Source organism: Hemitrygon akajei, chromosome 1, assembly GCF_048418815.1.
Source record: "Hemitrygon akajei chromosome 1, sHemAka1.3, whole genome shotgun sequence".
Lineage (NCBI taxonomy): Eukaryota > Metazoa > Chordata > Chondrichthyes > Myliobatiformes > Dasyatidae > Hemitrygon > Hemitrygon akajei.
Window position 1 is genome coordinate 181,055,221 of NC_133124.1, and position 27,553 is coordinate 181,082,773.

Here is a 27,553-nt window from a genome sequence, read left to right on the forward strand (position 1 = left end):
ATCCTCTCCCTGTCTCCGACATCCCCTGGTCCCTAAACCTCTCCCTGTCTCTGACATCCCCTGGTCCCTAAACCTATCCCTGTCTCTGACATCCCCTCGTCCCTAATCCTCTCCCTGTCTCCGACATCCCCTGGTCCCTAATCCTCTCCCTGTCTCTGACATCCCCTCGTCCCTAAACCTCTCCCTGTCTCTGACATCCCCTCGTCCCTAATCCTCTCCCTGTCTCTGACATCCCCTGGTCCCTAAACCTCTCCCTGTCTCTGACATCCCCTCGTCCCTAAACCTCTCCCCGTCTCCGACATCCCCTGGTCCCTAAACCTCTCCCTGTCTCTGACATCCCCTCGTCCCTAATCCTCTCCCTGTCTCTGACATCCCCGGTCGCTAATCCTCTCCCTGACTCTGACAGCCCCTGGTCCCTAAACCTCTCCCTGTCTCTGACATCCCCTGGTCCCTAATCCTCTCCCTGTCTCTGACATCCCCTGGTCCCTAAACCTCTCCCTGTCTCTGACAGCCCCTGGTCCCTAATCCTCTCCCTGTCTCTGACATCCCCTGGTCCCTAATCCTCTCCCTGTCTCTGACATCCCCTGGTCCCTAAACCTCTCCCTGTCTCTGACATCCCCTCGTCCCTAAACCGCTCCCCGTCTCCGACATCCCCTGGTCCCTAAACCTCTCCCTGACTCTGACAGCCCCTGGTCCCTAAACCTCTCCCTGTCTCTGACATCCCCTGGTCCCTAATCCTCCCACTGTCTCTGACATCCCCTTGTCCCTAAACCTCTCCCTGACTCTGACAGCCCCTGGTCCCTAAACCTCTCCCTGTCTCTGACATTCCCTGGGCCCTAAACCTCTCCCTGTCTCTGACATCCCCTGGTCCCTAATCCTCACCCTGTCCCCGACATCCCCTGGTCCCTAATCCTCTCCCTGTCTCTGACATCCCCTGGTCCCTAAACCTCTCCCTGTCTCTGACATCCCCTGGTCCCTAATCCTCTCCCTGTCTCTGACATCCCCTGGTCCCTAAACCTCTCCCTGTCTCTGATATCCCCTGGTCCCTAATCCTCTCCCTGTCTCTGACATCCCCTGGTCCCTAACCTCTCCCTGTCTCTGACATCCCCTGGTCCCTAAACCTCTCCCTGTCTCTGACATCCCCTCGTCCCTAATCCTCTCCCTGTCTCCGACATCCCCTGGTCCCTAATCCTCTCCCTGTCTCTGACATCCCCTCGTCCCTAATCCTCTCCCTGTCTCTGACATGCCCCTGTCCCTAATCCTCCCCCTGTCTCTGACATCCCCTGGTCCCTGAACTCTCCCTGTCTCTGACATCCCCTGGTCCCTAAACCTCTCCCTGTCTCTGACATCCCCTGGTCCCTATACCTCTCCCTGACTCTGACAGCCCCTGGTCCCTAAACCTCTCCCTGTGTCTGACATTCCCTGGTCCCTAAATCTCTCCCTGTCTCTGACATCCCCTGGTCCCTAATCCCCTCCCTGTCTCTGACATCCCCTGGTCCCTAATCGTCCCCCTGTCTCTGACATCCCCTGGTCCCTAAACCTCTCCCTGACTCTGACAGCCCCTGGTCCTTAAACCTCTCCCTGTCTCTGACATCCCCTGGTCCCTAATCCTCTCCCTGTCTCGGACATCCCCTGGTCCCTGAACCTCTCCCTGTCTCTGACATGCCCTGGTCCCTAATCCTCCCCCTGTCTCTGACATCTCCTGGTCTCTGATCCTCTCCCTGTCTCTGACATCCCCTGGTCCCTAAACCTCTCGCTGTCTCTGACATCCCCTGGTCCCTAAACCTCTCCCTGACTCTGACAGCCCCTGGTCCCTAATGCTCTCCCTGTCTCTGACATTCCCTGGTCCCTAAACCTCTCCCTGTCTCTGACATCCCCTGGTCCCTAATGCTCTCCCTGTCTCTGACATTCCCTGGTCCCTAAACCTCTCCCTGTCTCTGACATCCCCTGGTCCCTAATCCTCTCCCTGTCTCTGACGTCCCCTGGTCCCTAAACCTCTCCCTGTCTCTGACATCCCCTGGTCCCTAATCCTCTCCCTGTCTCTGACATCCCCTGGTCCCTATACCTCTCCCTGTCTCTGACAGCCCCTGGTCCCTAATCCTCTCCCTGTCTCTGACATCCCCTGGTCCCTAATCCTCTCCCTGTCTCTGACATCCCCTGGTCCCTAAACCTCTCCCTGTCTCTGACATCCCCTCGTCCCTAAACCTCTCCCCGTCTCCGACATCCCCTGGTCCCTAAACCTCTCCCTGACTCTGACAGCCCCTGGTCCCTAAACCTCTCCCTGTCTCTGACATCCCCTGGTCCCTAATCCTCCCACTGTCTCTGACATCCCCTTGTCCCTAAACCTCTCCCTGACTCTGACAGCCCCTGGTCCCTAAACCTCTCCCTGTCTCTGACATTCCCTGGGCCCTAAACCTCTCCCTGTCTCTGACATCCCCTGGTCCCTGATCCTCTCCCTGTCTCTGACATCCCCTGGTCCCTAAACCTCTCGCTGTCTCTGACATCCCCTGGTCCCTAAACCTCTCCCTGACTCTGACAGCCCCTGGTCCCTAATGCTCTCCCTGTCTCTGACATTCCCTGGTCCCTAAACCTCTCCCTGTCTCTGACATCCCCTGGTCCCTAATCCTCACCCTGTCTCTGACATCCCCTGGTCCCTAAACCTCTCCCTGTCTCCGACATCCCCTGGTCCCTAATCCTCTCCCTGTCTCTGACATCCCCTGGTCCCTAAACCTCTCCCTGTCTCTGACATCCCCTGGTCCCTAATCCTCTCCCTCTCTCTGACATCCCCTGGTCCCTAAACCTCTCCCTGTCTCTGACATCCCCTGGTCCCTAATCCTCTCCCTGTCTCTGACATCCCCTGGTCCCTAAACCTCTCCCTGTCTCTGACATCCCCTCGTCCCTAAACCTCTCCCCGTCTCCGACATCCCCTGGTCCCTAAACCTCTCCCTGTCTCTGACATCCCCTCGTCCCTAATCCTCTCCCTGTCTCTGACATCCCCTGGTCTCTAATCCTCTCCCTGTCTCTGACATGCCCTGGTCCCTGAACCTGTCCTGTCTCTGACATGCCCTGGTCCCTAATCCTCCCCCTGTCTCTGACATCCCCTGGTCCCTGAACCTCGCCCTGACTCTGACAGCCCCTGGTCCCTAATCCTCTCCCTGTCGCTGACATCCCCTGGTCCCTAAACCTCTCCCTGACTCTGACAGCCCCTGGTCCCTAAACCTCTCCCTGTCTCTGACATCCCCTGGTCCCTAATCCTCTCCCTGTCTCTGACATCCCCTGGTCCCTAAACCTCTCCCTGTCTCTGATATCCCCTGGTCCCTAATCCTCTCCCTGTCTCTGACATCCCCTGGTCCCTAAACCTCTCCCTGTCTCTGACATCCCCTGGACCCTAAACCTATCCCTGTCTCTGACATCCCCTCGTCCCTAATCCTCTCCCTGTCTCCGACATCCCCTGGTCCCTAAACCTCTCCCTGTCTCTGACATCCCCTGGTCCCTAAACCTATCCCTGTCTCTGACATCCCCTCGTCCCTAATCCTCTCCCTGTCTCCGACATTTCCTGGTCCCTAATCCTCACCCTGTCTCTGACATCCCCTCGTCCCTAAACCTCTCCCTGTCTCTGACATCCCCTCGTCCCTAATCCTCTCCCTGTCTCTGACATCCCCTGGTCCCTAAACCTCTCCCTGTCTCTGACATCCCCTCGTCCCTAAACCTCTCCCCGTCTCCGACATCCCCTGGTCCCTAAACCTCTCCCTGTCTCTGACATCCCCTCGTCCCTAATCCTCTCCCTGTCTCTGACATCCCCGGTCGCTAATCCTCTCCCTGTCTCTGACAGCCCCTGGTCCCTAAACCTCTCCCTGTCTCTGACATCCCCTGGTCCCTAATCCTCTCCCTGTCTCTGACATCCCCTGGTCCCTAAACCTCTCCCTGTCTCTGACAGCCCCTGGTCCCTAATCCTCTCCCTGTCTCTGACATCCCCTGGTCCCTAATCCTCTCCCTGTCTCTGACATCCCCTGGTCCCTAAACCTCTCCCTGTCTCTGACATCCCCTCGTCCCTAAACCTCTCCCCGTCTCCGACATCCCCTGGTCCCTAAACCTCTCCCTGACTCTGACAGCCCCTGGTCCCTAAACCTCTCCCTGTCTCTGACATCCCCTGGTCCCTAATCCTCCCACTGTCTCTGACATCCCCTTGTCCCTAAACCTCTCCCTGACTCTGACAGCCCCTGGTCCCTAAACCTCTCCCTGTCTCTGACATTCCCTGGGCCCTAAACCTCTCCCTGTCTCTGACATCCCCTGGTCCCTAATCCTCACCCTGTTCCCGACATCCCCTGGTCCCTAATCCTCTCCCTGTCTCTGACATCCCCTGTTCCCTAAACCTCTCCCTGTCTCTGACATCCCCTGGTCCCTAATCCTCTCCCTGTCTCTGACATCCCCTGGTCCCTAAACCTCTCCCTGTCTCTGATATCCCCTGGTCCCTAATCCTCTCCCTGTCTCTGACATCCCCTGGTCCCTAACCTCTCCCTGTCTCTGACATCCCCTGGTCCCTAAACCTCTCCCTGTCTCTGACATCCCCTCGTCCCTAATCCTCTCCCTGTCTCCGACATCCCCTGGTCCCTAATCCTCTCCCTGTCTCTGACATCCCCTCGTCCCTAATCCTCTCCCTGTCTCTGACATGCCCTGGTCCCTAATCCTCCCCCTGTCTCTGACATCCCCTGGTCCCTGAACTCTCCCTGTCTCTGACATCCCCTGGTCCCTAAACCTCTCCCTGTCTCTGACATCCCCTGGTCCCTAATCCTCTCCCTGTCTCTGACATCCCCTGGTCCCTAAACCTCTCCCTGTCTCTGATATCCCCTGGTCCCTAATCCTCTCCCTGTCTCTGACATCCCCTGGTCCCTAAACCTCTCCCTGTCTCTGACATCCCCTGGTCCCTAAACCTATCCCTGTCTCTGACATCCCCTCGTCCCTAATCCTCTCCCTGTCTCCGACATCCCCTGGTCCCTAATCCTCTCCCTGTCTCTGACATCCCCTCGTCCCTAAACCTCTCCCTGTCTCTGACATCCCCTCGTCCCTAATCCTCTCCCTGTCTCTGACATCCCCTGGTCCCTAAACCTCTCCCTGTCTCTGACATTCCCTGGTCCCTAAACCTCTCCCTGTCTCTGACATCCCCTGGTCCCTAATCGTCCCCCTGTCTCTGACATCCCCTGGTCCCTAAACCTCTCCCTGACTCTGACAGCCCCTGTTCCTTAAACCTCTCCCTGTCTCTGACATCCCCTGGTCCCTAATCCTCTCCCTGTCTCCGACATCCCCTGGTCCCTGAACCTCTCCCTGTCTCTGACATGCCCTGGTCCCTAATCCTCCCCCTGTCTCTGACATCCCCTGGTCCCTGATCCTCTCCCTGTCTCTGACATCCCCTGGTCCCTAAACCTCTCGCTGTCTCTGACATCCCCTGTTCCCTAAACCTCTCCCTGACTCTGACAGCCCCTGGTCCCTAATCCTCTCCCTGTCTCTGACATTCCCTGGTCCCTAAACCTCTCCCTGTCTCTGACATCCCCTGGTCCCTAATCCTCACCCTGTCTCTGACATCCCCTGGTCCCTAAACCTCTCCCTGTCTCCGACATCCCCTGGTCCCTAATCCTCTCCCTGTCTCTGACATCCCCTGGTCCCTAAACCGCTCCCTGTCTCTGACATCCCCTGGTCCCTAATCCTCTCCCTCTCTCTGACATCCCCTGGTCCCTAAACCTCTCCCTGTCTCTGACATCCCCTGGTCCCTAATCCTCTCCCTGTCTCTGACATCCCCTGGTCCCTAAACCTCTCCCTGTCTCTGACATCCCCTCGTCCCTAAACCTCTCCCCGTCTCCGACATCCCCTGGTCCCTAAACCTCTCCCTGTCTCTGACATCCCCTCGTCCCGAATCCTCTCCCTGTCTCTGACATCCCCTGGTCTCTAATCCTCTCCCTGTCACTGACATGCCCTGGTCCCTGAACCTGTCCTGTCTCTGACATGCCCTGGTCCATAATCCTCCCCCTGTCTCTGACATCCCCTGGTCCCTGAACCTCGCCCTGACTCTGACAGCCCCTGGTCCCTAAACCTCTCCCTGTCGCTGACATCCCCTGGTCCCTAAACCTTTCCCTGACTCTGACAGCCCCTGGTCCCTAAACCTCTCCCTGTCTCTGACATCCCCTGGTCCCTAATCCTCTCCCTGTCTCTGACATCCCCTGGTCCCTAAACCTCTCCCTGTCTCTGATATCCCCTGGTCCCTAAACCTCTCCCTGTCTCTGACATCCCCTGGTCCCTAAACCTATCCCTGTCTCTGACATCCCCTCGTCCCTAATCCTCTCCCTGTCTCCGACATCCCCTGGTCCCTAATCCTCTCCCTGTCTCTGACATCCCCTTGTCCCTAAACCTCTCCCTGTCTCTGACATCCCCTCGTCCCTAATCCTCTCCCTGTCTCTGACATCCCCTGGTCCCTAAACCTCTCCCTGTCTCTGACATTCCCTGGTCCCTAAACCTCTCCCTGTCTCTGACATCCCCTGGTCCCTAATCGTCCCCCTGTCTCTGACATCCCCTGGTCCCTAAACCTCTCCCTGACTCTGACAGCCCCTGGTCCTTAAACCTCTCCCTGTCTCTGACATCCCCTGGTCCCTAATCCTCTCCCTGTCTCCGACATCCCCTGGTCCCTGAACCTCTCTCTGTCTCTGACATGCCCTGGTCCCTAATCCTCCCCCTGTCTCTGACATCCCCTGGTCCCTGATCCTCTCCCTGTCTCTGACATCCCCTGGTCCCTAAACCTCTCGCTGTCTCTGACATCCCCTGGTCCCTAAACCTCTCCCTGATTCTGACAGCCCCTGGTCCCTAATCCTCTCCCTGTCTCTGACATTCCCTGGTCCCTAAACCTCTCCCTGTCTCTGACATCCCCTGGTCCCTAATCCTCACCCTGTCTCTGACATCCCCTGGTCCCTAAACCTCTCCCTGTCTCCGACATCCCCTGGTCCCTAATCCTCTCCCTGTCTCTGACATCCCCTGGTCCCTAAACCTCTCCCTGTCTCTGACATCCCCTGGTCCCTAATCCTCTCCCTCTCTCTGACATCCCCTGGTCCCTAAACCTCTCCCTGTCTCTGACATCCCCTGGTCCCTAATCCTCTCCCTGTCTCTGACATCCCCTGGTCCCTAAACCTCTCCCTGTCTCTGACATTCCCTGGTCCCTAAACCTCTCCCTGTCTCTGACATCCCCTGGTCCCTAATCGTCCCCCTGTCTCTGACATCCCCTGGTCCCTAAACCTCTCCCTGACTCTGACAGCCCCTGGTCCTTAAACCTCTCCCTGTCTCTGACATCCCCTGGTCCCTAATCCTCTCCCTGTCTCTGACATCCCCTGGTCCCTAAACCTCTCCCTGTCTCTGACATTCCCTGGTCCCTAAACCTCTCCCTGTCTCTGACATCCCCTCGTCCCTAAACCTCTCCCTGTCTCTGACATCCCCTCGTCCCTAATCCTCTCCCTGTCTCTGACATCCCCTGGTCCCTAAACCTCTCCCTGTCTCTGACATCCCCTCGTCCCTAAACCTCTCCCCGTCTCCGACATCCCCTGGTCCCTAAACCTCTCCCTGTCTCTGACATCCCCTCGTCCCTAAACCTCTCCCTGTCTCTGACATCCCCTCGTCCCTAATCCTCTCCCTGTCTCTGACATCCCCTGGTCCCTAAACCTCTCCCTGTCTCTGACATCCCCTCGTCCCTAAACCTCTCCCCGTCTCCGACATCCCCTGGTCCCTAAATCTCTCCCTGTCTCTGACATCCCCTCGTCCCTAATCCTCTCCCTGTCTCTGACATCCCCGGTCGCTAATCCTCTCCCTGTCTCTGACATCCCCTGGTCCCTAAACCTCTCCCTGTCTCTGACATCCCCTGGTCCCTAATCCTCTCCCTGTCTCTGACATCCCCTGGTCCCTAAACCTCTCCCTGTCTCTGACAGCCCCTGGTCCCTAATCCTCTCCCTGTCTCTGACATCCCCTGGTCCCTAATCCTCTCCCTGTCTCTGACATCCCCTGGTCCCTAAACCTCTCCCTGTCTCTGACATCCCCTCGTCCCTAAACCTCTCCCCGTCTCCGACATCCCCTGGTCCCTAAACCTCTCCCTGACTCTGACAGCCCCTGGTCCCTAAACCTCTCCCTGTCTCTGACATCCCCTGGTCCCTAATCCTCCCACTGTCTCTGACATCCCCTTGTCCCTAAACCTCTCCCTGACTCTGACAGCCCCTGGTCCCTAAACCTCTCCCTGTCTCTGACATTCCCTGGGCCCTAAACCTCTCCCTGTCTCTGACATCCCCTGGTCCCTAATCCTCACCCTGTCCCCGACATCCCCTGGTCCCTAATCCTCTCCCTGTCTCTGACATCCCCTGGTCCCTAAACCTCTCCCTGTCTCTGACATCCCCTGGTCCCTAATCCTCTCCCTGTCTCTGACATCCCCTGGTCCCTAAACCTCTCCCTGTCTCTGATATCCCCTGGTCCCTAATCCTCTCCCTGTCTCTGACATCCCCTGGTCCCTAACCTCTCCCTGTCTCTGACATCCCCTGGTCCCTAAACCTCTCCCTGTCTCTGACATCCCCTTGTCCCTAATCCTCTCCCTGTCTCCGACATCCCCTGGTCCCTAATCCTCTCCCTGTCTCTGACATCCCCTCGTCCCTAATCCTCTCCCTGTCTCTGACATGCCCTGGTCCCTAATCCTCCCCCTGTCTCTGACATCCCCTGGTCCCTGAACTCTCCCTGTCTCTGACATCCCCTGGTCCCTAAACCTCTCCCTGTCTCTGACATCCCCTGGTCCCTATACCTCTCCCTGACTCTGACAGCCCCTGGTCCCTAAACCTCTCCCTGTGTCTGACATTCCCTGGTCCCTAAATCTCTCCCTGTCTCTGACATCCCCTGGTCCCTAATCCCCTCCCTGTCTCTGACATCCCCTGGTCCCTAATCGTCCCCCTGTCTCTGACATCCCCTGGTCCCTAAACCTCTCCCTGACTCTGACAGCCCCTGGTCCTTAAACCTCTCCCTGTCTCTGACATCCCCTGGTCCCTAATCCTCTCCCTGTCTCCGACATCCCCTGGTCCCTGAACCTCTCCCTGTCTCTGACATGCCCTGGTCCCTAATCCTCCCCCTGTCTCTGACATCCCCTGGTCCCTGATCCTCTCCCTGTCTCTGACATCCCCTGGTCCCTAAACCTCTCGCTGTCTCTGACATCCCCTGGTCCCTAAACCTCTCCCTGACTCTGACAGCCCCTGGTCCCTAATGCTCTCCCTGTCTCTGACATTCCCTGGTCCCTAAACCTCTCCCTGTCTCTGACATCCCCTGGTCCCTAATCCTCACCCTGTCTCTGACATCCCCTGGTCCCTAAACCTCTCCCTGTCTCCGACATCCCCTGGTCCCTAATCCTCTCCCTGTCTCTGACATCCCCTGGTCCCTAAACCTCTCCCTGTCTCTGACATCCCCTGGTCCCTAATCCTCTCCCTCTCTCTGACATCCCCTGGTCCCTAAACCTCTCCCTGTCTCTGACATCCCCTGGTCCCTAATCCTCTCCCTGTCTCTGACATCCCCTGGTCCCTAAACCTCTCCCTGTCTCTGACATCCCCTCGTCCCTAAACCTCTCCCCGTCTCCGACATCCCCTGGTCCCTAAACCTCTCCCTGTCTCTGACATCCCCTCGTCCCTAATCCTCTCCCTGTCTCTGACATCCCCTGGTCTCTAATCCTCTCCCTGTCTCTGACATGCCCTGGTCCCTGAACCTGTCCTGTCTCTGACATGCCCTGGTCCCTAATCCTCTCCCTGTCTCTGACATTCCCTGGTCCCTAAACCTCTCCCTGTCTCTGACAGCCCCTGGTCCCTAATCCTCACCCTGTCTCTGACATCCCCTGGTCCCTAAACCTCTCCCTGTCTCCGACATCCCCTGGTCCCTAATCCTCTCCCTGTCTCTGACATCCCCTGGTCCCTAATCCTCCCCCTGTCTCTGACATCCCCTGGTCCCTGAACCTCGCCCTGACTCTGACAGCCCCTGGTCCCTAAACCTCTCACTGTCGCTGACATCCCCTGGTCCCTAAACCTCTCCCTGACTCTGACAGCCCCTGGTCCCTAAACCTCTCCCTGTCTCTGACATCCCCTGGTCCCTAATCCTCTCCCTGTCTCTGACATCCCCTGGTCCCTAAACCTCTCCCTGTCTCTGATATCCCCTGGTCCCTAATCCTCTCCCTGTCTCTGACATCCCCTGGTCCCTAAACCTCTCCCTGTCTCTGACATCCCCTGGTCCCTAAACCTATCCCTGTCTCTGACATCCCCTCGTCCCTAATCCTCTCCCTGTCTCCGACATCCCCTGGTCCCTAATCCTCTCCCTGTCTCTGACATCCCCTCGTCCCTAAACCTCTCCCTGTCTCTGACATCCCCTCGTCCCTAATCCTCTCCCTGTCTCTGACATCCCATGGTCCCTAAACCTCTCCCTGTCTCTGACATTCCCTGGTCCCTAAACCTCTCCCTGTCTCTGACATCCCCTGGTCCCTAATCGTCCCCCTGTCTCTGACATCCCCTGGTCCCTAAACCTCTCCCTGACTCTGACAGCCCCTGGTCCTTAAACCTCTCCCTGTCTCTGACATCCCCTGGTCCCTAATCCTCTCCCTGTCTCTGACATCCCCTGGTCCCTAAACCTCTCCCTGTCTCTGACATCCCCTCGTCCCTAAACATCTCCCCGTCTCCGACATCCCCTGGTCCCTAAACCTCTCCCTGTCTCTGACATCCCCTCGTCCCTAATCCTCTCCCTGTCTCTGACATCCCCTGGTCTCTAATCCTCTCCCTGTCTCTGACATGCCCTGGTCCCTGAACCTGTCCTGTCTCTGACATGCCCTGGTCCCTAATCCTCCCCCTGTCTCTGACATCCCCTGGTCCCTGAACCTCGCCCTGACTCTGACAGCCCCTGGTCCCTAAACCTCTCCCTGTCGCTGACATCCCCTGGTCCCTAAACCTCTCCCTGACTCTGACAGCCCCTGGTCCCTAAACCTCTCCCTGTCTCTGACATCCCCTGGTCCCTAATCCTCTCCCTGTCTCTGACATCCCCTGGTCCCTAAACCTCTCCCTGTCTCTGATATCCCCTGGTCCCTAATCCTCTCCCTGTCTCTGACATCCCCTGGTCCCTAAACCTCTCCCTGTCTCTGACATCCCCTGGTCCCTAAACCTATCCCTGTCTCTGACATCCCCTCGTCCCTAATCCTCTCCCTGTCTCCGACATCCCCTGGTCCCTAATCCTCTCCCTGTCTCTGACATCCCCTCGTCCCTAAACCTCTCCCTGTCTCTGACATCCCCTCGTCCCTAATCCTCTCCCTGTCTCTGACATCCCCTGGTCCCTAAACCTCTCCCTGTCTCTGACATTCCCTGGTCCCTAAACCTCTCCCTGTCTCTGACATCCCCTGGTCCCTAATCGTCCCCCTGTCTCTGACATCCCCTGGTCCCTAAACCTCTCCCTGACTCTGACAGCCCCTGGTCCTTAAACCTCTCCCTGTCTCTGACATCCCCTGGTCCCTAATCCTCTCCCTGTCTCCGACATCCCCTGGTCCCTGAACCTCTCCCTGTCTCTGACATGCCCTGGTCCCTAATCCTCCCCCTGTCTCTGACATCCCCTGGTCCCTGATCCTCTCCCTGTCTCTGACATCCCCTGGTCCCTAAACCTCTCGCTGTCTCTGACATCCCCTGTTCCCTAAACCTCTCCCTGACTCTGACAGCCCCTGGTCCCTAATCCTCTCCCTGTCTCTGACATTCCCTGGTCCCTAAACCTCTCCCTGTCTCTGACATCCCCTGGTCCCTAATCCTCACCCTGTCTCTGACATCCCCTGGTCCCTAAACCTCTCCCTGTCTCCGACATCCCCTGGTCCCTAATCCTCTCCCTGTCTCTGACATCCCCTGGTCCCTAAACCGCTCCCTGTCTCTGACATCCCCTGGTCCCTAATCCTCTCCCTCTCTCTGACATCCCCTGGTCCCTAAACCTCTCCCTGTCTCTGACATCCCCTGGTCCCTAATCCTCTCCCTGTCTCTGACATCCCCTGGTCCCTAAACCTCTCCCTGTCTCTGACATCCCCTCGTCCCTAAACCTCTCCCCGTCTCCGACATCCCCTGGTCCCTAAACCTCTCCCTGTCTCTGACATCCCCTCGTCCCTAATCCTCTCCCTGTCTCTGACATCCCCTGGTCTCTAATCCTCTCCCTGTCTCTGACATGCCCTGGTCCCTGAACCTGTCCTGTCTCTGACATGCCCTGGTCCCTAATCCTCCCCCTGTCTCTGACATCCCCTGGTCCCTGAACCTCGCCCTGACTCTGACAGCCCCTGGTCCCTAAACCTCTCCCTGTCGCTGACATCCCCTGGTCCCTAAACCTTTCCCTGACTCTGACAGCCCCTGGTCCCTAAACCTCTCCCTGTCTCTGACATCCCCTGGTCCCTAATCCTCTCCCTGTCTCTGACATCCCCTGGTCCCTAAACCTCTCCCTGTCTCTGATATCCCCTGGTCCCTAAACCTCTCCCTGTCTCTGACATCCCCTGGTCCCTAAACCTATCCCTGTCTCTGACATCCCCTCGTCCCTAATCCTCTCCCTGTCTCCGACATCCCCTGGTCCCTAATCCTCTCCCTGTCTCTGACATCCCCTCGTCCCTAATCCTCTCCCTGTCTCCGACATCCCCTGGTCCCTAAACCTATCCCTGTCTCTGACATCCCCTCGTCCCTAAACCTCTCCCTGTCTCTGACATCCCCTGGTCCCTAAACCTATCCCTGTCTCTGACATCCCCTCGTCCCTAATCCTCTCCCTGTCTCCGACATCCCCTGGTCCCTAATCCTCTCCCTGTCTCTGACATCCCCTTGTCCCTAAACCTCTCCCTGTCTCTGACATCCCCTCGTCCCTAATCCTCTCCCTGTCTCTGACATCCCCTGGTCCCTAAACCTCTCCCTGTCTCTGACATTCCCTGGTCCCTAAACCTCTCCCTGTCTCTGACATCCCCTGGTCCCTAATCGTCCCCCTGTCTCTGACATCCCCTGGTCCCTAAACCTCTCCCTGACTCTGACAGCCCCTGGTCCTTAAACCTCTCCCTGTCTCTGACATCCCCTGGTCCCTAATCCTCTCCCTGTCTCCGACATCCCCTGGTCCCTGAACCTCTCCCTGTCTCTGACATGCCCTGGTCCCTAATCCTCCCCCTGTCTCTGACATCCCCTGGTCCCTGATCCTCTCCCTGTCTCTGACATCCCCTGGTCCCTAAACCTCTCGCTGTCTCTGACATCCCCTGGTCCCTAAACCTCTCCCTGATTCTGACAGCCCCTGGTCCCTAATCCTCTCCCTGTCTCTGACATTCCCTGGTCCCTAAACCTCTCCCTGTCTCTGACATCCCCTGGTCCCTAATCCTCACCCTGTCTCTGACATCCCCTGGTCCCTAAACCTCTCCCTGTCTCCGACATCCCCTGGTCCCTAATCCTCTCCCTGTCTCTGACATCCCCTGATCCCTAAACCTCTCCCTGTCTCTGACATCCCCTGGTCCCTAATCCTCTCCCTCTCTCTGACATCCCCTGGTCCCTAAACCTCTCCCTGTCTCTGACATCCCCTGGTCCCTAATCCTCTCCCTGTCTCTGACATCCCCTGGTCCCTAAACCTCTCCCTGTCTCTGACATCCCCTCGTCCCCTAAACCTCTCCCCGTCTCCGACATCCCCTGGTCCCTAAACCTCTCCGTGTCTCTGACATCCCCTCGTCCCTAATCCTCTCCCTGTCTCTGACATCCCCTGGTCTCTAATCCTCTCCCTGTCTCTGACATGCCCTGGTCCCTGAACCTCTCCTGTCTCTGACATGCCCTGGTCCCTAATCCTCCCCCTGTCTCTGACATCCCCTGGTCCCTGAACCTCGCCCTGACTCTGACATCCCCTGGTCCCTAAACCTCTCCCTGACTCTGACAGCCCCTGGTCCCTAATCCTCTCCCTGTCTCTGACATTCCCTGGTCCCTAAACCTCTCCCTGACTCTGACATCCCCTGGTCCCTAAACCTCTCGCTGTATCTGACATCCCCTGGTCCCTAAACCTCTCCCTGACTCTGACAGCCCCTGGTCTCTAATCCTCTCCCTGTCTCTGACATTCCCTGGTCCCTAAACCTCTCCCTGTCTCTGACATCCCCTGGTCCCTAATCCTCACCCTGTCTCTGACATCCCCTGGTCCCTAAACCTCTCCCTGTCTCCGACATCCCCTGGTCCCTAATCCTCTCCCTGTCTCTGACATCCCCTGGTCCCTAAACCTCTCCCTGTCTCTGACATCCCCTGGTCCCTAATCCTCTCCCTCTCTCTGACATCCCCTGGTCCCTAAACCTCTCCCTGTCTCTGACATCCCCTGGTCCCTAATCCTCTCCCTGTCTCTGACATCCCCTGGTCCCTAAACCTCTCCCTGTCTCTGACATCCCCTCGTCCCTAAACCTCTCCCCGTCTCCGACATCCCCTGGTCCCTAAACCTCTCCGTGTCTCTGACATCCCCTCGTCCCTAATCCTCTCCCTGTCTCTGACATCCCCTGGTCTCTAATCCTCTCTCTGTCTCTGACATGCCCTGGTCCCTGAACCTCTCCTGTCTCTGACATGCCCTGGTCCCTAATCCTCCCCCTGTCTCTGACATCCCCTGGTCCCTGAACCTCGCCCTGACTCTGACAGCCCCTGGTCCCTAAACCTCTCCCTGTCGCTGACATCCCCTGGTCCCTAAACCTCTCCCTGACTCTGACAGCCCCTGGTCCCTAAACCTCTCCCTGTCTCTGACATCCCCTGGTCCCTAATCCTCTCCCTGTCTCTGACATCCCCTGGTCCCTAAACCTCTCCCTGTCTCTGATATCCCCTGGTCCCTAATCCTCTCCCTGTCTCTGACATCCCCTGGTCCCTAAACCTCTCCCTGTCTCTGACATCCCCTGGTCCCTAAACCTATCCCTGTCTCTGACATCCCCTCGTCCCTAATCCTCTCCCTGTCTCCGACATCCCCTGGTCCCTAATCCTCTCCCTGTCTCTGACATCCCCTCGTCCCTAAACCTCTCCCTGTCTCTGACATCCCCTCGTCCCTAATCCTCTCCCTGTCTCTGACATCCCCTGGTCCCTAAACCTCTCCCTGTCTCTGACATCCCCTCGTCCCTAAACCTCTCCCCGTCTCCGACATCCCCTGGTCCCTAAACCTCTCCCTGTCTCTGACATCCCCTCGTCCCTAATCCTCTCCCTGTCTCTGACATCCCCGGTCTCTAATCCTCTCCCTGTCTCTGACATGCCCTGGTCCCTGAACCTCTCCCTGTCTCTGACATGCCCTGGTCCCTAATCCTCCCCCTGTCTCTGACATCCCCTGGTCCCTGAACCTCTCCCTGACTCTGACAGCCCCTGGTCCCTAAACCTCTCCCTGTCTCTGACATTCCCTGGTCCCTAAACCTCTCCCTGTCTCTGACATTCCCTGGTCCCTAAACCTCTCCCTGTCTCTGACATCCCCTGGAGCCTAATCCTCCCACTGTCTCTGACATCCCCTTGTCCCTAAACCTCTCCCTGACTCTGGCAGCCCCTGGTCCCTAAACCTCTCCCTGTCTCTGACATTCCCTGGTCCCTAAACCTCTTCCTGTCTCTGACATCCCCTGGTCCCTAAACCTCTCCCTGTCTCTGACATTCCCTGGTCCCTAAACCTCTCCCTGTCTCTGACATCCCCTGGTCCCTAATCGTCCCCCTGTCTCTGACATCCCCTGGTCCCTAAACCTCTCCCTGACTCTGACAGCCCCTGGTCCCTAAACCTCTCCCTGACTCTGACAGCCCCTGGTCCCTAATCCTCTCCCTGTCTCTGACATCCCCTGGTCCCTAATCCTCTCCCTGTCTCTGACATGCCCTCGTCCCTAATCCTCTCTCTGTCTCCGACATCCCCTGGTCTCTATTCCTCTCCCTGTCTCTGACATCCCCTGGTCCCTAATCCTCTCCCTGTCTCTGACATCCCCTCGTCCCTAATCCTCTCCCTGTCTCTGACATCCCCTGGTCCCTAAACCTCTCCCTGTCTCTGACATCCCCTGGTCCCTAATCCTCTCCCTGTCTCTGACATCCCCTCATCCCTAATCCTCTCCCTGTCTCTGACATCCCCTGGTCCCTAAACCTCTCCCTTTCTCTGACATCCGCTCGTCCCTAAACCTCTCCCTGACGCTGACCCTCTCTGTTCCTTCGCCTCTCCCCATCTCTATTAGTCCTTCCGGTCCATACCCTCCTCGCTCACTGTTTCTGAGACCCTACACACCTTCCCGTGTCTGTGACCCTCTCTGGCCCCTTCACCCCTCCACATCTCTGGCCCACCAGCCCCTGCAACCTACCCCTTCTCTGTGACCCGTGACCCCCTGCATCCCATACAACCTTCCCCATCTCCTTCGACCCGTCTACCCCCTACTCTTCCTCTACCATCTCCTCTTCCAACACCTAAAACCCTCCCCATCTGTGTGACTCCCTGTGGCCCACAGACCACTCCTCGACCCCCACTGAAGAACACTCGTTCCTGTCTGTGTGAAACCCTCAGGTCCGAAGTACACTCTCCATCTCTCTGACTTTCTCCCTTTCTTTCACTCTCTCTTTCTCCCTTACTCCCTTTCTTTCACTTTTCCTCTCACTCTTCATCTCTTACTCTCACTCCCTTTCTCACTCTGTTCTCTCTTCCTCTCTCCTTAAAGCTGTCCCTTCAGTATTCCCCCCACCGCCCGGAATAATCCCCCTCTCCCTCCCACTCTGCCCTTTGCTCTGCCCCTTGTTTCTTCCTCCATAGATACTGACTGACCTGTTCGGTTTCCAATAGGAATGGGAGAGCTTCCGAACACAGCACAGGGATTGTTTGACTGTTTTCTCTTTCCACAGTGACAAGAAGCCAGATCATGGATTCCACTCAGAATACACAGGCACCAGGTGAGAGGTGTTGGGATTCTAGACCCTCCCAGTGACTCCTGTTGTTCGAGAGAAGCCCTCCCAGTTGTGTAACACTCTCTCCCTTCCTCTCTCCCCCTTTCTTTCACTCTCGCTTTCTCCCCCCCACTCTCTCTTTCACTCGTATTCTCCCTGTGCCTTTCATTCCTGCTGTTGTCCCAGTGGTAGGGAGTCTGGGTGAGCACGATTGAAGACTCGGGAGTGCAGAGGCCACATGGGGGAGGCTGCGGAGTCGTGACAGAGACTGTCAGAGACCTCCCATCGAACGGAAGATTGAAATTTCTTTGGAGTAAGAGTACCTCAAAAGTGTTTGCAGCAGAGCAGCAAATCAGAGTCTCTCTCACTCTCTCTCCGCTGCATTAGCCCAAAGTCTGTCCACGTTCACCCTTTCTGCTGACAACTCCTTTAAACGAAACATGAACTAGCTTTTCTGTCTGACCACAGCTGCCGGTTTCCTCTCCTTGGTCAGCCCCTCGGAGCAGACCGTCTACACCTCTGTTGGGACAGAGCTCACCCTTCAATGTTCCTTCCATGGAAACCCTAACTTTCACTACACCTGACTGTGGCAGGGCCCGCAGATTTCCAATAAAAGCAGACGCATGACTTTGCATGGTAACTTCATAACTCCCATCAATCTGACGGTAATCTACCATCTACACCTCGGACTTCAACTTCTGCAGAGTCTTGCCATCTTCAGAAGTTTTCTGATGACTCTGCTGTAGTTGGATGCATCAGCAGGGGAGATGAGGCTGAGTACAGGGCTACGGTGAGAAACTTTGTCACATGGTGCGAGCAGAATCATCTGCAGCTTAATGTGAAAAAGACTAAGGAGCTGATGGTGGACCTGAGGGGGGGCTAGGGCACCGGTGACCCCTGTTTCCATCCAAGGGGTCAGTGTGGATATGGTGGAGGATTACAAATACCTGGGGATATGAATTGACAATAAACTGGACTGGTCAAAGAACACTGTGGCTGTCTACAAGAAGGGTCAGAGCCGTCTCTATTTCCTGAGGAGACTGAGGTCCTTTAACATCTGCTGGTCGATGCTGAGGATGTTCTACGAGTCTGTGGTGGCCAGTGCTATCATGTTTGCTGTTGTGTGCTGGGGCAGCAGGCTGAGGGTAGCAGACACCAACAGAATCAACAAACTCATTCGTAAGGCCAGTGATGTTGTGGGGGTGGAACTGGACTCTCTGATGGTGGTGTCTGAAAAGAGGATGCTGTTCAAGGTGCATGCTATCTTGGACAATGTCTCCCCTCCACTCCATAATGTACTGGTTAGGCACAGGAGTTCATTCAGCCAGAGACTCATTCCACTGAGATGTAACACTGAGTGTCATTCCTGCCTGTGGCCATCAAACTTTACAACTCCTCCCTCAGAGTGTCAGACATCTTGAGCCAATACACTGGTCCTGGACTTATTTCCATTTGGCATAATTTACTTATTATTATTTAAGTATTTCTGGTTTATTTTGTTATACTTCTACTCTATTCTTGGTCGGTGCAACTGTAACGAAACCCAATTTCCCTTGGGATCAATAAAGTATGTCTGTCTGTCTGTCTAATATTGCCAGAGGGTCAGAGTAATCCTGTCAAAGGGGATCTACTTTAGATAGATAGATAGATAGATAGATACTTTATTCATCCCCATGGGGAAATTCAACTTTTTTCCAATGTCCCATAGACTTGTTGTAGCAAAACTAATTACATACAATACTTAACTCAGTAAAAAAATATGATATGCATCTAAATCACTATCTCAAAAAGCATTAATAATAGCTTTTAAAAAGTTCTTAAGTCCTGGCGGTAGAATTGTAAAGCCTAATGGCATTGGGGAGTATTGACCTCTTCATCCTGTCTGAGGAGCACTGCATCGATAGTAACCTGTCACTGAAACTGCTTCTCTGTCTCTGGATGGTGCTATGTAGAGGATGTTCAGAGTTATCCATAATTGACCGTAGCCTACTCAGCGCCCTTCGCTCAGCTACCGATGTTAAACTCTCCAGTACTTTGCCCACGACAGAGCCCGCCTTCCTTACCAGCTTATTAAGACGTGAGGCATCCCTCTTCTTAATGCTTCCTCCCCAACATGCCACCACAAAGAAGAGGGCGCTCTCCACAACTGACCTATAGAACATCTTCAGCATCTCACTACAGACATTGAATGACGCCAACCTTCTTAGGAAGTACAGTCGACTCTGTGCCTTCCTGCACAAGGCATCTGTGTTGGCAGTCCAGTCTAGCTTCTCGTCTAACTGTACTCCCAGATACTTGTAGGTCTTAACCTGCTCCACACATTCTCCATTAATGATCACTTATTCATTATTATACATTTACATGTAAGAGGAATTTGCGTGGTGAGTTAGTCAGGGTGTGACATGCAACAAAAAACAATAAGATTATAAGATATGTAATGCCTTTACAAAGCATCCACACACACCCCTTCCCGGAAGTTTTCACATTTTATTGTACATTGAATCATTGAATCACAGTGGATTTAATTGGGGCAACACACACGAAATGCTGGTGGAACGCAGCAGGCCAGGCAGCATCTATAGGGAGGAGTACAGTCGACGTGACTACAATCAATTGAACCCCTTGACTACACACAGGTGATCACCATTTAACTAATTATGTGACTTCTGAGACCAATTGGCTGCACCAGTGATAATTTGTCATCAGAAGTACAGTCAGGACGACGAAGGGTTTCGACCCAAAATGTTGACTGTACTTCTTCCTATAGATGCTGCCTGGCCTGCTGCGTTTCACCAGCATTTTGTGTGTGTTGCTTGAATTTCCAGCATCTGCAGATTTCCTCGTGTTTGCAGATTTAATTGGGCTGGTTTTGACACTGATCGACAGAAAAAGACTCTCGTGTCAAAGTGAAAACAGATCTCTACAATGTGATTGAAATTATTTCCAAATGCAAAACACAAAATATTTGATTGCATGAGTAACCACCTTTAATATGACAAACCAAATCACACTGGTGCAGCCAATTGGTCTCAGAAGTCACATAATTAGTTAAATGGAGATCACCAGTGTGCAGTCAAGGGGTTTCAATTGATTGTGGTAAAAATACACCTATAGCTGGAAAGTCCAACTGCTGGTGAGTCAGTATCCTGGCAAAAACTACACTGTGAAGACAAAAGAACACTCCAAACAACTCCACGAGAAGGTTATTGAAAAGCACAAATCAGAAGAGAGATGCAAGAAAATATTATACTTCTCTAAATATCCCTTAGAGTACGGTTAAGTCAGTCTTGAAGAAATGGGAAGAATATGGCACAGCAGTAAATCTGCCTCGAGCAGGCTGTCCACAAAAACTGAGTGACCGTGCAAGAAGGGGCTAGTGAGGGAGGCCAAGAGACTTAGAGGTGGCTGAGATGGCCAAGCTTCAGTGGCTGAGATGGGAGAGACTGTGCATACAACAACTGTTGCCCGGGTGCTTCACCAGTCACAGCTTTACGGGAGAGTGGCAAAGAGAAAGCCAATGTTGGAATAAAAACCCTCATGAAATCTCAGCTAGTTTTGCCAGGAAGCATAAGGGAGACTCTGAAGTCAGCAGGAAGAAGGTTCTATGGTAGATGAAACAAAAAATTGAGCTCTTTGGCCATCAGACTAAATGCTATGTTTGGCGTAAGCCAATCACCTAACATCATCAGAAACACACCACCCCTACCGTGAAGCATGGTGGTGGCTACATCACGCTGTGGGGAGGCTTCACTGCAGCAGATTCTGGAAGGCTTGTGAAGGTAGAGGGTAAAATGAATGCAGCAAAACACAGGGAAACCCTGGAGGAAAACCTGATGCGGTCTGCAAGAAAACTGCAACTTGGAAAAAAGATTTGGGAAAAGACAATGACCCCAATCATAAAGCCAAAGATACACAGGAATAGATTAAAAACACCAAAGTTAATGTCTTGGAGCGGCCAAGTCAGAGTCCAGACCTCAATCCAATTGAGAATTTGTGGCCAGACTTGAAAAGAGCTGTTCACTCACAATCCCCATGTAGTGTGACAGAGCTTGAACAATTTTGTGAAAAAGAATGGGGGAGAATTGCAGTTTTCAGATGTACAAAGCTGACGGAGACCGATCCACACAGACTCAAGCCTGTAATTGCTGCCAACGGTGCATCTACTAAATACTGACTTGAACGGCTGAGTAATTATGCTGTCAATTATTTTGTATTTAATGATACCAATAGATTTAGACCAATTTGTAGAAAATCAGTCTAATTGATTAAAAAAATCAATTTTTTCTGTTGATTGAAAAAAGCCACGTTAAATCCACTGTGATTCAATGTTGTAAAACAATAAAACATGGGAACTTCTGAGGGAGGTGAATACTGGTTATAAGCACTGATCTATTTTCCCTCTCAACCCCATTCTCCTGCCTTCTCCCCGTAATCTCATGAACCTCCTCTGAACCATCTCCAATGTCTCTGTCTCTGTCTCCCTGTCTCCTTTCAGACACTTCTGACTTTTGCTCCTTAAAGCCGTCCTTTCAGTATTCCCCCCACCGCCCGGAATAGTCCCCCTCTCCCTCCCACTCTGCCCTTTGCTCTGCCCCTTGTTCCTCCCTCCATAGATACTGACTGACCTGTTGGGTTTCCAATAGGAATGGGAGAGCTTCCAAACACAGCACGGGGATTGTTTGACTGTTTTCTCTTTCCACAGAATCTGCCACAGTGACAACAAGCCAGATCATGGATTCCACTCAGAATACACAGACACCAGGTGAGAGATGTTGGGATTCTAGACCCTCCCAGTGACTCCTGTTGTTCGAGAGAAGCCCTCCCAGTTGTGTAACACTCTCTCCGTTCCTCTCTCCCCCTTTCTTTCACTCTCGCTTTCTCCCCCCCACTCTGTCTTTCACTCGTATTCTCCCTGTGCCTTTTGGTCACTCTGTTGTCCCAGTGGTAGGGAGTCTGGGTGAGCACGATTGAAGAGTAGGGAGTGCAGAGGTCACATACTGGGGCATTGGGAGAGGAATGGTGAGAGAGACAATCACTGACCTCCCATCGAAGAGATTTAAATTTCTTCGGGGTAGGCATGCCTCAGAGTGTTCGCAGTGGAGCAGCAAATCAGAGTCTCTCTCTCGATACCACTAGCCCAGAGTATGTCTGTGTTCACCCTCTTTGCCAACGCTCACTTTGTGTGAAGCATTAACCAGCTTTCTGTCTGTCCACAGCTGCCAGTTTCCTCTCATTGATCAGCCCTTTGGAGCAGACCGTCTACACCTCTGTTGGGAGAAACCTCACCCTGCAATGTTCCTTCCGTGGAACCCCTAACTTTCACTACACCTGGCTGTGGAGAGGCCCACAGAGAACTGTTAACATCAGTCGTATGACTTTGAGCAGTAACACCGCAATTACGACGACACTGAGGGTAATATAACATTGTCATAGGGTTAGAGTCAGCCTTGTTAAGGATTATCTACTTTATTCATTATTACACATTTACATGTATGAGGAATTTGCGTGGTGAGTTGGTCAAGGTGTCACATGCAACAAAAAACCCATTAGACCAGATGATATAGGAGCAAATTAGGCCATTCAGCCCATCGAGCCAGCATCACTATTTCATGTGTGATCCATTTTCCCTCAGTCTCATTCTCCTGTCTTCTCCCTGTAACCTTTCACACCGTGACTGATGAAGAACTCAATTTCACAGATTCACCACTATCTGGCCAAAGAGGTTCCAGATCTCTATTCTGAATGGCCATCCCTCTGTTCTGAGGCTGTGTCCTCTGGTCTTAGACTTCCCCACCATAGGAAACATCCACTCAAACTAGGCCTTTGAATATTTGATTGGTTTCAATGAGATCCCCCTCACTTTCCTGAATTCCAGTGAATACAGGCCAGGAGCCATCAACTGCCCCACATGATAACCCTTTCAGATTCAGATTCAGTTTATTGTCATTTATAAACCACAAATACAATGCAGTTCAAAAATGAGACAACGTTCTCCGGAATGATATCACAATAAAGCATAAAACAGACCACACAAGAAAAACCACATAACGTTTGGTAATCTCCAACCCAGCGTCCGGAGAGGCTGCTGCGTATCGATATTGCACTACCGTCTTAGCATGTTCCCCGGAAAGGAACTATAAACCCATCAGACAAACCTAAAGCTACAAGACCTACACAAAACCATATAGTTACATATAGTTATATTAACATATAGTTTCAACAGTGCAGACAATACCATAATTGATAAAGGACTAACTGACAAAGACCACATAATTATAACATAGTTTCAACAGTGCCAAGCAATACCGTAATCTGATAAAGAGCAGTCCATGGCACGGTTTAACTCACTCCGGAATCATGCTTGTGAACTTCCTCTGAACCCTCTTGAATGTCAGCACATCCTTTCATAGAGAAGGGGCCCCAAACTGCTCACAATATTCCATAGGATCCCTTACCTGTTCATTAAAATGCCTCAACATTAATCCTTGTTTTATATTCTAGTCCTTTTGAAATGAATGCTAACATTGGATTTGCCTTCTTCACCACTGACCCAACCTGCAAGTTAACCTTTAGTGAATTCCATACAAGGACTACGAAGTCCCCCTGCACCTCAGATAGTTAAATTTTCTCTCCATTTAGAAAGTAGTCTACACTCATATTCCTGCTACCAAAGTGTGTAACCATACACGTCCCAAAACTGTATTCTATTCACAACTTCTTTTCCCATTCTTCTCGTCTGTCCTCGTCCCTCTGCAGCCTCACCTGTTTCCTCAACACTACTGACCCCTCCACCTATCCTCGTATCGTCTACAAACTTAGCTCCAAAGCCTCCGCTTTCATTCAAATCATTTACATAAAATGGAGCACTGACCACTAGGGATTACCACTAGTCACCAGCAGCCAACCAGAAAAGGCTTCCTTTACTCCCACTCTTTGCCTCCTGCCAATCAGCCGATCCCGCTATCCATGTCAGTATCTCTTCTGTAATACCATGGGCTGTTATCTTGTTAAACAATCCCAAGTGCAGTACGTGGTTAAAGGACTTTTGAATATCCAGGTACACAACCTCCACTGATTCTTCTTTGTCTATCCTGCTTGTTATTTCCTTAAAGAATTCCTAAGGATTTCTCAGGCAGGGTGTTCCCTTAAGGAAACTATGCGGACTGGCCAATTTTGTCATGTACCTGGAAGTATTCCGAAACCTCATCCATCACAATGGACTCCAACATCTTCCCAAACACTGAGGCAGACTAACTGGCGTGTAATTTCCTTCCTTCTGCCTCCCTCCCTTCTTGAAAAGCGGAGGGACATTTCCAAATTTCCATTTTTCCAGAACTATGCCAGGATCTAGTGATTCTTGAAAGATTTTTACTCATGCCTTGTTAGAACATTCAACAATCATAAGAATAAAGAGACAGACTGACAATCACCCATAAACATCAGACATGGGAATGCAATCAGGCCAATCGGCCAGTTCATCTTCTCAATCCTGTTCATGTCCACAGATCCCCTCAATCAGTCATTGGCATTTCGGAGATTACTTATGCCGGGCATGGAATGAACATACAACAGTGGAGGGAGTCATCCATGTTCGTTATGAAGGTACGTATCTGACTAATCCTGCTCCTCTTCCGGCTGGGCAGATCCGAGATGAACCCGGCACATTTCCCCATCTCAAATCCCTCCACCTCTATCTGTTTCTCACACTCGCTCCATGTTTCTCCTGTTTAGTATCTCTCTTAACACACACCCACAAACAAACAAATACACACATAGCTCTCCCTTCTCTTTCTTCCCCTCTCTCTCTCACTCACTCTCACACACACCTCCCCCACTCTGCTGTGAGTTCCTCCCTCCACAGACACTGACTAACCTGATGTGCGTTTCCAACAGGAAAGGGGGAATTTCCAGGCACAATGGCACTGTATCTTTCTTTGCACAGATCCTTGCCCAGAGATCCCACACCAGTCTGAGGTGACCACAGATTCCCCTCCCCTTCCCCTCTACACAGCAGATGAGGGACATTGGGATGCTAGTCCCTCTCATAGTGACCCATCTGGTCCCAGAGAACCCTTCCCTGACTATGTAATCTCCTCTGGCTGCTACACCTCTCCATGAATCTGTGACCCTCTCCAGGTCCAATGTCTCTCCCCATCTCTGTGACTTGTTTTGTTTTCATAACCCTTCCATCTCCTACACCAATCCCCACCTCTGTAACCCACACCCACCCCATTTATCAATCGGGAAAAACTGCTGGGGTGGTTAAGATGATGTAAGGTGTGTTGGGTCTATTTAATCGGGGATTAAGTTCCAGAGCTGTGAGGTAATGCTGCAACTTAATGAAACTCTGGTTAAAGCACACATGGAGTTTTGTAACACACAAGATGCTGGAGGAACTCAGCAGGTCAGGAAGCATCTATGGAAAAGAGTACAGTCCACATTTTGGGCCAGGACCCCTCCTCAGGACAAGAGGAAAAAGAAGATGAAGATTCAGAGCTGGCGTGGGAGGGAGGAGGAAACACAAGGTGACAGGTGTGGGGGGAAGGGTGAAGTAAAGAGCTGGGAAGTTGATTAGTGAAAGAGATACGGGGCTGGAGAAGGGGAAATCTACTATGAGAGGACAGAAGAAAGAATGGTGGGGGGAGCACTAGGGAGTGCGAGCAAGGAGATGAGGTGAGGGGGAAAAAGGATGGAGAATGAGGGAGAGGGTGACCATTACCAGGTGTTCATGCCATCAGCTTGGAGGCTATCTAGACAGGAGATGCAGTGATGCTCCCCCAACCTGAGTGTGGCCTCATTGTAACAGTAGAGGAGGCGATGGATTGACATAGTTGGAGTTTCTTGTTCAATCCTGGTCACCTTATTTTAGGAAGGATATGGAAGCTTTTAGAGAGGGTGCAGAAGTGATTTCCTAGGATGCTGGGACGCAGACTGGGAGACCGTTTCGCTGAACACCTACGTTCGGTCCGCCAGAGAAAGCAGGATCTCCCGGTGGCCACACATTTCAATTCCACATCCCATTCCCATTCTGATATGTCTGTCCATGGCCACCTCTACTGTCAAAATGAATCCAAACTCAGGTTGGAGGAACAACACCTTATATACCGTCTGGGTAGCCTCCAACCTGATGGCATGAACATTGACTTCTCTAACTTCCGTTAATGCCCCTCCTCCCCTTCTTACCCCACCCCTGACATATTTCGTTGTTTGCCTGTTCTCCCCCCCTTTCTTTCTCCCGAGGCCTCCCGTCCCATGATCCTTTCCCTTCCCCAGCTCTGTATCCCTTTCGCCAATCACCTTTCCAGCTCTCAGCTTCACCCCACCCCCTCCGGTCTTCTCCTATCATTTCGCATTTCCCCCTCCCCCCACTACTTTCAAATCTCCTTTCAGTTAGTCCTGACGAAGGGTCTCGGCACGGAACGTCGACAGTGCTTCTCCCTATGGATGCTGCCTGGCCTGCTGTGTTCCACCAGCATTTTGTGTGTGTTGTTGTTTGAATTTCCAGCATCAGCAGATTTCCTGGTGTTTGAGGATGAGAGCTGACTTGCGGGAAGTGTACAAGAGGATAAGAGGCATAAATGAAATAGACAGCCAGAGGTGTTTTTCCCAGGCTGGAATTAGCTGTCTGGTGGAGTAGTGGCATCAACACTGGACTTTGAGACAAATGGTCACAGGTTCAAATCCAGGCGGTTCCTTTCACGCTTTCCATCTGTGTTGGGTTGAGTGTTGAGCTAGCAACTTGACTTCATTAAAAAAAACAGATAAATACTAAGGAAATGGCAAGCTGCTGACTGATGTGTGGAAAGGAATATAATAAATAGCTAATTTATTTATTATCCTTCTATTATAGCTAATAAAAGGGGGATAGTAATGGGACTGGGGGAAAGATTAGGTAGGATTTTTTTTACAGAGTGAAATACGCTGCGGGGGTTGTGGTAGAGGCCACTAAGATAAATGAGGGACATTTAAGAGACTCTTCGCTAAGCTCATGGATAACGGAAAGATGGAGGGCCATGTGAGAAGGAAGGGTTCGATCTCCAAAGATCACGGCTTCACATTTCACCTCCTCCAATTCTGAGCATCTGGGACATTTTCCTCAATAACCACGACTTATGTCTTTTCTATTAGGTGAGAAACCACAGAGTGGAGGCAAGACAGGAACATTCTCCATCATTAGTGTAATCATGGTCGTAATTGTTCTTTTCGTCCTGCTGCTGATCATTCTACTGGTGGAGAGGCGCAAAGGAGATTCTGCAGATGCTGGAAATCCAGAGGGACCGGCACAAAAGGCTGGAGGAACTCAGCAGGTCAGGAGGCGTCTATGGAGAGGAATGAAGAGTTGAGGTTTCAGGCTGAGAAAGGGAAGGATGGCGAGTGCCAGAGGGAGCTGATAGATCAGTGAGGGGACGAGAAAGGGTAAGAGAGGAGTCAGAATGGGCAACAGAAAAAGAGATGAAGAAGAGAGGGGAGAAATCGATGTTCATGCCATCGGGTTGGAGGCTATCCAGATGGAATGTGAGGTGTTACCCCTCCAGTCTGTGAGTGGCCTTTATCTGAGCAGTAGAGGAGGCCAGGGAACAACAATGGGAACGGGAAGTGGAATTAAAGTGCTTGGCCACCAAGAAAGCCAGGCTTTTGTGGTAGAC

General features: G+C 53.0%; 1 protein-coding gene across 2 annotated transcripts in view; it reads left to right on the plus strand.

The window, feature by feature from the left end:
• The window catches only part of LOC140733011 (contactin-5-like), a 546,274-nt gene that overhangs the window by 509,895 nt on the left and 8,826 nt on the right, over positions 1 to 27,553 (plus strand). For both annotated transcript variants that reach the window (XM_073055777.1, XM_073055786.1), the window contains 4 exons: positions 21,610 to 21,669; positions 22,124 to 22,320; positions 24,413 to 24,509; positions 27,036 to 27,214. In XM_073055777.1, the coding sequence (XP_072911878.1) occupies positions 21,610 to 21,669; positions 22,124 to 22,320; positions 24,413 to 24,509; positions 27,036 to 27,214 (533 nt within the window). The remainder of the gene's footprint in view (positions 1 to 21,609; positions 21,670 to 22,123; positions 22,321 to 24,412; positions 24,510 to 27,035; positions 27,215 to 27,553) is intronic.